Source organism: Triturus cristatus, chromosome 7 (assembly GCF_964204655.1).
Source record: "Triturus cristatus chromosome 7, aTriCri1.1, whole genome shotgun sequence".
Classification (NCBI taxonomy): Eukaryota; Metazoa; Chordata; class Amphibia; order Caudata; family Salamandridae; genus Triturus; species Triturus cristatus.
The window spans coordinates 854,584,744-854,598,742 of NC_140590.1; the positions used below are offsets into that span (position 1 = coordinate 854,584,744).

General features: G+C 44.8%; 1 protein-coding gene across 1 annotated transcript in view; it reads left to right on the forward strand.

Moving 5' to 3' along the window:
* HDAC3 (histone deacetylase 3) overlaps positions 1 to 13,999 on the forward strand; it is a 224,083-nt gene that overhangs the window by 29,664 nt on the left and 180,420 nt on the right. Inside the window, exon 3 of the mRNA XM_085617783.1 lies at positions 2,797 to 2,939. Coding sequence (XP_085473909.1) covers positions 2,797 to 2,939 — 143 coding nt within the window. The remainder of the gene's footprint in view (positions 1 to 2,796; positions 2,940 to 13,999) is intronic.

Sequence of the window (13,999 nt, forward strand, 5' to 3'; positions counted from 1 at the left end):
TATGCTTCATCATCGGGCGCGCTCCTCGTCGGGTCGGCGGTGCAATACCCGACGGGCACCATCAGTGGGGGCTCTTTGGCAGAGATCTTTTATCCTTGCCGTATGGTGAGTGCGTGTGTGGGGCCCTAAGGTGCGAAAGTGTAGTGTGTGTAGAGGTGGTGAATTAAAACGGGGGACGGTGGTCAGGGCCACTACTTTAATAATCCTGTCTCCTACCCTGGTTAAAATAGTGATGGCAACTAACTACAATAATGTTGTGGGTAGTTGCACTTCTGTGGTCAACATGTTTCTTGCCTTGTAGTTCCAAGAAATGGAATCAAGCGGTAATTCTTCAGGACCGATAATCATAAATATAATACTACACTAATTACTGGTTATGAGGTGCATTGACCTAAGTGTTACCAGTTCTGGAGCACCATCGGCAGGGAGCGTCCGTCAGTGCTGGAATCAATGTAGGATTTAAAACAAAGTGTGGAACCACATAGTCACTAGTACAGGGGGAGCATCAATTGCAAGCTTTGTCATTGTAAGCAAGTTGTATGACAATGTACATTGTAGTTGTTATCTAACACGGCCACATACAATATTAGTGACCCCTTAATGGGTGGCCTAGTCGTGTATGTGACTAAATACCAGAATAATAATAGTGTCAAGTTAAAAGTATAAAAATGCAGCAGAAATCCAACAATCTTATCGGGTATTTTAGGCAACCCAGCGGCCTCCGGTTAGTAGTGTGGATCACCAGAATACCGTAGTAGGGCCACTCAACTAAAAGTATTTCACTATTGGCCGCATCGGTCAGCGGCAACAAATGAGCACGTCAATTCAACGCCTAGTTTCCTGAATAAAAGATGAGGGCAGGAGACAATTAGTGTTAAGGGTAAAGAGCTCATGGATAATTGCGTACTCCGGTGGACCCAGCGTTGGGAAAAGAATGTAAAAGCAGACACGGAGTAGTTAGTCTGTACCGTGCTGCGCACGTATGTCGGAGTAATCAGTCTATCCTTCATTCTGTCTTCAGGAAGTGGGAACGTCCTAAAAAAGATGCTTTGTACCCTTCGATTGCCAATCCTATCCTGGAGCAGGGGAGGATTACCTAGCAGAATGGTAAAGGAAAGTTATCTATTACTTTCAGCCAACCCTTTTCATTTCAAACACTCCGCAGAAGTTCCCTTATTCCAACAGGTTTGGTATTTTCCTCATAGCCCCTCTCTGTCCATGATAGATTTGACACTAACACCAGATTCTTCTTCTATAAAATGTTACAGCGCTTTCTCAGATTCCAGATCTCTGGGTGCAGCAAAAGGGACTGGCTCTTCATACCTCCATCCCTCCATACTATGAGCCTGGTTTCTGAGACCAGTTTATTAGATCTGTCATACACAGCTGTCACTGTCCTTTGTTCTGTCCTTGTGGACTCAAATCGGGTTAGTTATAAAAACAAACTGGTGCTCTTTCAACACTGGGCCCTTTGAAATTGCCTAAAAAGTTTGCAACCGTCCTTATGAAATGATATTATTGGCCTTTGCAGTCCTTGTTGACAGATAATTTCACTTGGCTCTCGCTGAATATCCAATAGGCATGCAACAGTGTTTACTCCAAAACATAAGGTACATAATGACACTTTGATGATCTTCTCCATTTACATCCTCATATTAAAGAGCTTGTTCCACAGTTGGAGGGTAAGACTGGGATCTAGTTTAGTCAGTCCCTCCTTGATGCCAAGATCATTCAAACCAATAGAATGTTGACTGTCTTTTTCACTACCACCTCAAAAAGGAGGATAGGTGAGCTTCAAGCTCTCACTTCAAAAGAACCTCTCCGATTTTCAGTTACGATAACATGCTATTGAGAACTGTCCCATCTTTTTTTTCCTGAGGTTCTAATGGAAACGTATGTACACCTAAAATAAATTCCACTATCAAACTAAGACTGCATTCCTCCTCATCTTATGAAACTGTACACAACTTTATTATTTTCAGGGTTCTTAAATTCTTCTTGGAAAGAATAACCACCTTCAAGAAGTGTGATCATGTTTCCATTACTCTGATGGTTTTATCCCAGGCAACAAAGCAATTGAAGATCGTATTGGAAGATCATTGGTCTTGTGTATATTAAAAATCTATGAGGTGATAGGTTTAATCTCCTCTGACAGTTTGTGCTCATTCCCCCAGGACTAAGGTGTACTCACTGAATTTTCAAATCCATGTTTCTATTGCAGGGACTTGTAGCACAGATACTTGGGTTTCCCTGCATTCGTTATGTAAGCATTACTCACTGGATACAACTTCCCTTTAAAGATTCAGCTCTCTAAGTTCTTTTCCCTCTACTTGCTTGAAGCCTGGTCTTGTGTGTCCTGTCACCATCCAAGCATTTGTGGCCTCTTGCTTCTTCAGAACTCTTGTTAATTTTGTTATGACTACACCATACATTGCAGAAAATAATTTGTTGAACATGGCCTTGCATTATTGATGGATGGGTGAGGGTGCAGCTTGGACAAAAAAAGGGGTGCTCATTGTAGATCTGCTCAAAACATTAAAGTGGCTGCATCTTTTAAAGAAGCCTTTCCAAGTCCAAGCCTTTGGATGAAGGGAGAGCATGAAGTAAAAGTATTGAGGTCACCATGACCATTTTTTGTTCCTGTCCTTTGTACATTAAAAAGGAATACAGGTTAATATAATTTGGGGTAAATGAACTATGTTGCACTCGTGGCCACCTAAAAACAGTTCTCATTTGTTAACAAGGCTGCTTTCACATCCCCGCAAATGCTTGATGCCAACATTTCTTGTCTTCCAGGTATTTAAGCCCTATCAAGCTTCCCAGCATGACATGTGCCGCTTCCACTCGGAGGATTACATTGACTTCCTTCAGAGGGTCAGTCCCAACAACATGCAAGGCTTCACCAAGAGCCTGAACACCTTTAATGTAGGGGATGACTGGTGAGTAGGGAAGAGATTAGTACATGTTCAGCATAGTTTAACCAGGGTATTAACTGGGGAGGGTGTGGGGGTGGGCGTGGCCTGGGAACATGGCCTACTAGATGCACCATGCAGGGCTCCTGCTGGCATAAAGTAATCTTGCTGAAAATCCTGCAACATCTGGATCACTGATGCCACAAAAATATCCGGTTTGGCACACATGTCAAATAGTGTGTGTGGAGGTGGAATCTACGGCCAGGGACGTCGCTACAGATGAAGCAACGATTGCCTGTGGAGACTCTGTCATATTGAATGTCAGCGGCTGCCGGGCGCCTGGTGAGGCTTTCCGAGGTGCTAAGGATCTAATCAATGCAGGGGAGCGCACCGGGCATGGTGGTCCTTCTGGGCTGCCGAGAGCAACATAGGCAACCTGGCCACGTGGGAAACAGTGGGAACTGGGGCCTGAAGGCAGCCTAGCAAATTGAAAGGCGAGGAGAATGGAACGCTGCCTTCCGGTACAGCGGGGCTGTTAAGTAAGAGCAGGATGTCTTTGGAGTCCCAACACCCAGCGGCAATGGCACGTGGCCAAACATCAAGGCACTCTTTGAGGCAGGCCTCGAGGAACATGACTGAGGTAATGTAATGCATATGGCAGGCCCGGGAACACGACTATTAAGAGTCCAGTGAGGGTTGGAGCTTGTAGGTGGGGGACCGTGAAAGGTAGCCCAGAGAAGTGAGTGTAGGACATTTGAGGAACAGGAGTGGCCCTCAGAGGGAACAAGGCAGGGGAGATTGCCTCCTTGCCGCAACAAAGACGGAGGGTGACATACGAGTAGGGGGAACCTAGGAGTGACCCCTAAAAAACTGCCACAGAGGGCCGGAGGACTGCCCCGGCTGCCCAACAGAGGAGCAGGGCACAAGCAGCACCCATACTGGATTGGTGCAAGGGACCCGAAATAGCTGGTACCAGAGGGTTTGGGGAGCTGCCCTGACAGTGCGCCACAATGGGGGGGGGGGGGGTTATAAACCAGCCAAACTGTCACAAATAAAAGTGGAGTGGGCCGCAAGGAGATTTTGCACTGGCAGACCTGATGGCAGCAATTAACAGCTTACAAGAAGAGCTGGTAGTTAGGATGGACTTTGTGGCCATCAACGTGAACCTCTTGGACACAGATATCAAGAAAGTAGTAGACCGAGTCAGAAAGCTTTGTCTCAAAACTCAGAAATGAAGTGAAGGCGCTAAAAGAGACAGTACCTATGTTGTTATAAGTGTCTGCAATACTGAAGGACCGGGTGGAGGACTCATGCAGGTCAAGAAGAAACAATTTGTACTTAATTGGGTTCCCCGAGAATGACGAGGGACAATCAGCCAAGTTGTTCTAGGAAGACTGGATTGTGAATGTGCTGTGACCCAAAAAGCTGTCCAGATTCCTCAACACAGAACATATATACACGGAGTTGGCCCCACTTCCACTGCCTGGGGCGCCCCCAGGGTCGTGGGCATGTTTAATTTCCACGACTGTGACATAATTTTGCAATATGTTCGGATGAAGGACCCACTACAGTTCGAGGGGAGTAATATCTCCATCTTTCCAGATTACACAAAATAAGAGCAACATCTGTGCAAGAACTATATGACAGTCTAAAAGCCGCTCCGAGACCGTGGCCTGAAATATAACCTGATATTCCCTGCAAAAATGCAAATTGTGCACAAAAGGAAAGTGCTATTCTTCTATACACCGAAAGAGGCAAGTGACTAGCTAGACACACTGGCTGGTTATGCACTTGAGAGAAATGTGCCATGTGTGGTGGAGACATTGGGGGACACTGCTTCGGTCGAATCTGCTGCCACTGGAAAGACAGTATGAAATGGTAAGGGCATGAACGATGTGTGTAAAATTTGTAATAACCAATGTAAACCAACTGAGGACTGATGGCTCTGCCGGCAGGAGCAAAAGTGAGCCCTGCTGCCAAGGGTGAGGGGCTTGAGAGCCAGGGGCCTTGCCACTGTCACTGGTCAGCGGAGCACTGGCAAAGCACTAGTTGGGAAAGAGTTAATTTATTTGCGGAGGGAGGGGTTTGGGCGGTGTGTGAGTTCCCACGAACTGCCTGTTGCAGGGTTGGGTTTGTTGCATGTACTGCTCGAGGGAGGGGGTGAGTTGGGGATTATTGAGTATTGTTTTAGAGTTTTGTTTAGGGCGATTTTAAACTGCTGGTATACATTGTCCCATTGCTGATGTTATGCCATGTAATGATAGGGGGTGGCGGGAGTCTCACAGGAGTCAGCAGTGCGACTACATCTGACCGAGATGAGCAAAGCAATGACTGGAAAACCCCCAAAAATACTGACCTGGAATATCAGAGGGGTAGGACGGGTGGAAAAAAGATTGAGGGTCAATGCCTGTACGAAGCTCTGTGGAGTTTCGATTTCCATTGTGAAGGAGAGACATATCTAGGGAGATTTCATACAGGTGCTGCCAAAGAGATGGAGGAGTCACCTCTACTCCACCTCCTATTCTGGATTTGTGAGGGGCACACTGATCTGGATGGTCTGGAGGTCCTGTTCAGCTACAGGGGCCATCAATGCGATGTGTAGGGCAGGTCCGTGGTTTTGTTAGGAGTCCTGAGGGCATGGACGTTTGTCTGATAAATGTTTATGCGCTATATTCTGATTGCCCACAGTTTTATGATTGAATGTCAGCAGACGTGACTGAGTATCTGACGGCAGATCTGGTGTTGGCAGGTGACTTCAACTGAGTCTTATACTGTGCTCTGGACCACAACCCACCTAGTCTCCATATGAAGCCAGCAAGTACCAGGGTCCTGCGGGACACACTGACTGGATTCGGTTTGGTGAACATCTGGCAGCAGCGAAACACCCACAAGAAAGTGCTTACTCCTGTTATACACCAGCTGTCGGAACCCATAACAGGATAGACTATTGCTTTGTCTCTGGGACGATGGAGCAGAATGTGTGGGATGCTACATACCTGGCGAGGTATATATCCGACTACTCCCCCTTACTGATGGTTATAGACCTAGGGTGTGGGTGACTGGCCATACCGCTGTGGAGACTCAGGGCAGAGGAGTTGATAGACCCTGTTTTTTCGTCCATGGTTAACGAGACACTGACTCACTACTTTGCAGGAAACTGGGGTAGTGCGCACAGAAGAGCAATGGACTGGGACGCAATAAAAGTGGTACTCCGTGGGAAATGCCTGAAAACCACGTCTGAGGTTAAGAAACAATTGGAGGGCATCCTCGACAGCCATGGGCACAAATTGAGTGCACTCGGAAAGGAATTGCTGCCAGACCCGGGCAAACTCCCTGAATGGCGACCGATAAAAAGGGAAGTCCTTGAGGACTGGAGTAGAGTGGACACATTTGTGTACAAGTCCTATTGATGGAGGCTACATGCAGGAGGGGAACAAAGCGGGAGCGCTGCTTGCCCAGCTGATCAGGCAGGAGGTGCATCAAACCCGATGTTATCTGTAAAGGATGAGGGAGGGAACTAGTCTGCACGCACCTGACCATCAATAACATGTTTGTGTCCCATCTTCATAAAATGTATCAAATGCAGTCTGGAAACAAAGCAGAAGGGGCAAAGCAATATCTGAGGGGAGCACAAATTAATAGGTTAGCAGAGGACTGGGAAAGGCTAGAGCACCACTAGCCAGAGAAGAGATACTAGCGGCAATACACAGCCTCAGAACCGCAAAGGCGCCAGGAGGAAATAGGCTGCCAGTAGAATTTTATCAAAGGCATGCAGGAGTGCTAAACCGAGAAATTGTTAAAATTATACAATGAAGCCATCTCCAGGGTGCTTCTGCTGGACTCTATACGCGCGCCGTTGGTAGTAATGTTACCTAAACTGGGTAAGGACTTGACTGAGACTTCCTCATATCGCCCACTGTTTATGTTAAACATAGATGTCAAAATACTTAGCAAGGTGCTGGCGATGCTCCTTCTCCACCTTTCCTCACCGATTCACATGAACCAGATCGGGTTTATCCCGAAATGAAATACACGCACAGTGTGTTTTAGTCAGCCGGAATATTCAGTACCCATCCTCCATAACGCAATGTGTGAATATGGGACAATTTCAGGTCTCCATGTCAACCACACCAAGTCCACACTCTTCCCACTGGCGGCGCTGAGAATGGGCACCCCAGTCAGGCTGCCATTGACGGGTCTCCCATGGGAGACAGAATGTGGTTGTTATTAGGAAATCGGAGTTTGTCTCTGATTGGCAGGGTATCCCTGATTAAAAACGGTGCTGCTGCCGCCGAGAAGCTTCTGTATAGCTGCAGGGCTCGCTATATGAGATCCCCCACCATTACTTCACAGAGATAGACAAATTAATTGCATAACTATTGTGGGCAGTGAAACGTGTGAGGGTCGGACTCAACACCCTCAAACGGAGTTGGCTCCAGGTGGGGGTACTAGAGCTGCCTGACATGGAGTCATACTATATGGCTGCCCAATTGCAACACACAGTACATTGGTTAGATCCCGATAACAACTAGGAGAAGCAAATACTAAGGGCCTCCTACGACACAGAGTCACTGCCCACATTACTGATGATGGGGGCGGAGTGCCTTTAGAAGTGCCAAATATGGTGAGACTGACATGCAGGGTATAGGAAAAGGCAGCATAGAAGGTGAGAAAAAGAGTGCCTTACGCACCAGGCATGCCTATTTGGGTACTCCAGCCGTTTGTGTAGATGACTACCACGAATGCAGAAGAGCAATGGAAGAGGGGAGAGTGCAACACAGTGGAGCACTTGCAAACTGACGGACAATTCATCACAAGACAGGAGGCTATGGAGACCTTCTCGCCAGACCAGGGACAATACCTCCAATATTCTAAGCTCTCTGCCATGGCACAAGAACTGTGGTCATCCTTTCTGGAAGATCCGCCTCTGTCACAGACCCTGGTGGGTAATCCTGACATTAGCAGGGGGAAGAAAGCCGATAATCCACCTTGTAAAGGATGTTGCGTGATGATTGTTCCACACCACTTATGAAATTACAGGCAAAATGGGCAGGAACGTTAGCTGAGCCAATTATGGATGGTGGAGTAAGAATGCACGGTTCAAGATGATATAGTACAATTACAATCACTAAGTATAGCTTACCCCCAAGACAGTGCATGTTATATATCCCACACGAGATGCAAGTTGTTTGAGAGGAGGCATATTTGATAGACATAGCTTGTACTTCTAGAACCCTGGGTCTGTATTGGCAGGAGATAGTGGACAGGCTTAATTGGGCCACGGAGTGGAACCTTCAGCTTGACAGCAGATCGATATTGTTGGATTTGCTCCTGAACCCAAAGTGACGGAAACTGACGCAGGAATTTTCTGATCTTGGGGCTTGTTTTGGCAAAACTGTGCGTCTCCATCAGATGGTTGTCATAGGACTCTCCCATGCTGGGAGAGTGGCTCAGGGACATATCGGAATGGGTGGTGACAGAGGAGATGCATATGAAGCAGACCAGACACGACGACAAAGTTGAGGGCAATTTACGAGAGTGGCCGGCCATGTTGGATGCACTGAGGCCCCCCGACTCCCAGCCACTGTGAAGGTGTAATCACTATATTGCACAGTGTGACATGACGAATTGAATTTTCAGAATAACAGGGGGAGAAGGATGTGTTTGACTGGTGATGGCTTATACTACTTTGACGCGTGGACACTCTGAGGGGAGCATTATGCACGCACTGGATTATCGGGTCTGGTCTCAGTGAAGGTAGGTGCTATGATTGGAATGGTACAGTAAAAGTATGAGGGCGACCATAGAGAGCAGTTGGGGGGAGTTGGGTGATATTGATCAGTCATACAATATATGTGGTAGGCATGAAATTGAGTTGATATTAAATGCTATTTTAAAATGCTATAAAAAGTATTCGGGTGAAAAATCGGGTGTTAACTGCAGATTTTTCCTAGCAAGTGGTGCAACTTTCATAGCCCTTGGTGTTAAGAAATCTACTGGATATTTGTTAATGGCACCTCAGGCTACAAACAGAACAGCCAAATAATGTTTATAGTTTATGGGTAAACAAAAATGAATTACAGTACTGGGGAAACTTCTGTGCCCTTTGACAAAAACTGGATTTTGACCACAGCAAACATTTAATTCCAATGTTTAGATGTTATAGTCATCCTAAACCTTAAGTGATTTCACTGTGTTTTGAGGAACCCTCAAACCAAGTTTGTTCTTCAGTAGAGAGGTTTGTTGTGGTAATTCTTAGTATGTTGATTGTGAAATCCAGGACATTGGCGCAACCTTGTTATTGGAGAGGTTGTCAGCTAGGTTACCATTGCTTGTATTCATTTTTTGAATTTTACTTGTAACAAGGGTTCTGTATTCTTGTACCTCCATTAATCAACTTTTGAAATTCCGTATGTAAGGAAGGTGCGCCTACCAATTTTATTTTACATTCTTTTATCTTCTGTTTTTTATATTTTAATTAACAAAACAAAGGCTTACTGTCTTCGCTGGACTCCTGCTTAGAGAGAATGGGAAGTAACCATATATTTTCGTTCTGTGCGCCTTGATAACACAACATATCATCATATTTGAGAGGCAACAAGGACTTAAACAGAAGAACAATGAGTGTTTGACAACTGTGAGCAGTCCTACAAATGCATTTTAAATATGTTTGAATTATTTCCAAGTTATCTTCAATAATTATGATCACTCACTTAAGAGCGGCTCTCCATTAATGGGGTAGACTCAAACCCACTGTGCATCAGATGAAAAAGGTCACCTCTGCTTTGATCTAGAGGGAAAAGGGTACCTTTAGCTTAATAGAAAAAAAAAAAAATCGACCTTGATTGGTGAAACCTCAAAAAAAACAAAAGGGACTCCTCTTTACAGTTGTAGCTTGATGGGAGGGAGCCACATCAATGCTTAATATGTTGCTTATTGTTTGACAACCTACTTAAGGAGTCCAGGAAAAGCTTTTCCTTGCATGACTCTGATATGGTTGTTGACGTGCAATACCGAGTAGTAGAGATTTTTGTGTTGGGAATGTCCCTAAATTTGATTTAAAACCGTTTTAACTTTTCAGAACTGGTTAAACAAGGAGTGAGAGCATATTATTACCGCTACGGGCGCTTGTATGAACTGTTTGAAAAGTCCTAGATGGATATGTAATGGGTGAACCAGTCAGGTTAGGCTTGTAGTATTTATATTGTAAATGCATTGTGTTGCACTTCCAAAGAATACTGCCAGTGTTCAGCTGGGCTGATTGTGCTAATATACAAACTGCAAAGGATAAATACTGGCACAAACATGGCAGTGGCCCCAGGCCAATATCGTCACCAAGAGGAATCTAGAATAAAGACCTTCAGATTTCACCAACTGGGTCAGAAGTGTAAAGTCTTGGAGTGGCAAGGAAATTAGAAAATGAACTCCAGCATGCATAAAGGCAATAAGTGATAGTGCCCTACAAACAGTCCATCTGGCATATGTTACATATTTATCATTTTCTATTTTCACTGTAGCTTGTATTGCTATTCTGAGTGTCAACTGCTATAACAGCAAATTCTGTATTTCTGCTCTGGAGGGCATAACAAGAATTTTCAGTGGAGCTCAAAGCTTCCTGCTCCTATAACGCCTGGATACCCACTCGGGAGATAACCTGCGCTATACAAATCTACTGAACAATTGATTGAGAGGAATGTGGCAATACATTCTCTGTTTAAAAAAACAAAACTGATTACTATGTTATTAAAAGAAATCGGTATTTTTAGGGGGATAAACCCATTGACACCTTTCTGTGTGACATGCATGCTTGTTAAAATCTGCCTTGAAATGCATTCTTATTATGAGTCCCAAAGCAGTGCTGCTATCTTGTGTTCTGCTTTTAAAGAGAGCAGCAAGTCGTCTCAAAGCAGTCTTTGTGGAGCTGCTAGGCTGTCATAAAAGGCAAAAGCATAAATAAAAAAAGTTTATTAAAATAAATAGTTTTTTTTTTTTTTTTTAAGGTGCACCGGCCTAGTAACCCTGGATCTGATAGAGAATACTTATATTGAGAACGTACGCATTGTGCAAAAGTCTCACTCAGTCAGGAACGTTAATGGCTTTAGTGGGCTGGCCCATTACCCCATGCTGTATGCTGTGACGGGCGGAAACAAAGAGTGAGTGACAATACTGGTGACCGCTTTCCGTCCTGACTGCCAGCTTGTCAGTCGGCACCGAAGTAGCAGTTCGAACCTCGTCCGTCACTGGCTGCTGCCATGTCCAGGAATTAGAGAGTGAGTGTATGCTGCTTGACATATAGCAGCATTCAGGGTTGTGTCCTCATCCCGCGGGTTCTGTCTCTTGAGCTCAGACTAGTTTTCAGTGCAGTTCCTAGCTTGCAAGAGATCTCTGACTGCATGTCTCCTTGCACTGACCTGTTAATGTCCTTATCTCTCCTCTGTGCAGGAGAACCCTAACAGCAGCTTTCCTTGTTATGTTATGTTGATTTAATGTATAATGCACACAAACCACCCTGAGAGGGGTATCTCGGTGCAAACAGGTTGCAGATAACTGATCTGTAAAGTTACACATTATCACAGTGCTGTTTTCAATAATTTTTAAATTTGGCATGGTCAGTGCACATGCTAACATGCAATGGCAGCTCATTACAGTAGGAAGGGGCAAGGTAGGAAAAAGGTCTGACTGGACAATAATGCGTTCGTTTAGCAGCTAGATAGCTAGGACCATTCCCCCACAGAGCTCTGTGGGTGAGGCAACACATTTTAAATACAATTCTTTTTCGAACTTCCAGCCAGTGAACTGAGGAGAGGGAGCAGCCCCAGCTGGCTAGTTACAGATGAGGCGGGCCGTTGTGTTCTGCACAACCTGCAACTTGGAGTACAATGTTTCATTAGCAGAAGCTAATAAGGCATTGCCGTAATCCATCCATCAAATAACAAGAGCCTGTACCAAAGTTTTCCTAGCAGAGAGTGGGAGAAAAGGAAAGACTCTCCTCAAAAGGCGCAACATATGAAAGCAGGTGCCTGTAAAAGACAGAACATGTTCGTTTTTTATATTTTTTTAAGAGATTGATCTAAGCGGACTCCCAAGTTCTTACTTATCTGTTCAGGAGTGGGAGCCATGCCTAGTTCAGGGGCCACTAATCAGGGGCCCAAATCTGCTGGGCCTTATCGAATAGCATAATCTCCGTTTTGCCAGCGCTCACCTGCAGGCAATTCTCTGACAGCCAAGCTGCAATAGCTTTCATCCCATCTGAGAAGCTGTCTTTTTCTTTGTCAAAGGAGATTATTAGCTGTGTATCATCAGCATAGGACTGTATTTCAATGCCAAAGGCTTTGACAGTCTTGGCAAGGGGAGCAACATATATATTAAAAAGTGTAGGGTTTAGACAAGAGCCCTGCGGCACCCCCTTATCCAGCAGCATGGTATGAGATTTATATGTGTCTTAAGTGATAGTTTGGGTTCTGTTGGTTAAGGAATCCCTTAACCTTGTACTTCTGTACCATGTATCCCAATCTCTTGTAACTTTCGCAGTAGGCTGGAATGGGACACTGCATGGAATGTTGCTGACCAGTCCAGCAGCTCTAGGATAGATGGTAGATTGGCATCTAAAGAACATTTGATGAGATCGGTGACCGCTAACAAGGTAGTCTTGGTGCTATGAAGATGTCGGAATCCAGATTGTGACGGATCCAAGAGCTCATTGACCTCTAAATATTCCATGTTTACTGTCTCTTCAAAAGTACCCAGTAAGGGAAGAAGTGAAATAGGCCGATAGTTTTAAAGATTGGTCGAAGCCATATTGGCCTTCTGTATCTGCATGACCTGTGCCGTTTTCCAGGCCGATAGCATTTTCCCTGTATTAGCTGAAAGATTAAATAAGGAGCACATTACGGGGGGCTAGCTCATTGGAGAGAGCAGCACAGATCCTCGAAGTGCAGATATCCAGAGGGGAGCCTGATTTGGCTGATGCAAGTGCTTTCTGGATTGACTCTGGTGAAAAGGCTTGAAATTTTCCAAAGCTAATGCCACCATAGGAAGAAGGAAGAGTGAGGTTTAGCAAGGAAGAGTGAGGTTTAGCTTCTTCTATGCCTAATCAGATATGAAGGGGAAATTCTGATCGATGATTAAGATTTTACCCTTAAAATAGTTCGCTAATGAATCTCATAATGCTTGAGACTCATGAGAATCTTGAACATGCACGTGGATTAGTAAAAAGCATTAAGTAATTTCAATAACTCTTTTGATGAATTACCAGCCTGCTCAATTTGGTTGGATAAATACAATTTCTGGGCTCTATTAATTTGACCATGGTATGCGGTTAAAGTTACTTTATAGTCCTGCTTATCCTTTGGTTTGTAAGATCGAAGCCAACGGCTCTCTAGTGTTTTACAGGAAGCCTTTTCAGTTCTTAATTCTGTTGTATACAAGGGGGCATGAGAGCCATGTTTAGAAATTGGGCGATTTTTGAAGGGGGCAATCTTATCGAAAGCATAGTTTAAGGCATGATATTCCAATAGCTCTTGTTCAACGTCCGAGTTAGCAAAGGTTGTCATAGGGTCAAACTCTTTGGCAAAAGAGTTGGGAGTGACTTTTCACCAATGTCTGGACATGTTTGTGGGTTTTAGTAGAATTTCAGTTTCTTTCGCCTTGGGTATCTGAAAACAGATCATAGAGTGGTATGTCCAGAGTAGAGGTTGGGGGAGATTCACACGGTAGGATAATTGAGTTCTTGAATATTAAATCAAGCATGTGACCCGCAACGTGTGGATCCACTGACCTTTTGATGAAGATCAAGTGTACCTAGGTCAGAAATCAGCTGTTCCGCCACCATATTTAGGGAGTCTTCACCATGATAGTTAGTCACCCAACAAAAGAGCTGTTGCGATGCCAGCACATGCCATGCAATAAATTCTGTTAGGTGTTGACTGAACTCGTTTTTTGGGTCCTGGAGGGCGGTACACTAAGGCGCCTTTCCAGCAATCTTTGGGTAGAACTCCAGCTTAAAATGCATATCTTAGCCCAATCTGCAGATAGCATGCCAATAAGCGAGAGTTTAACACTAACCTTAAAAACAATGGCTATACCAC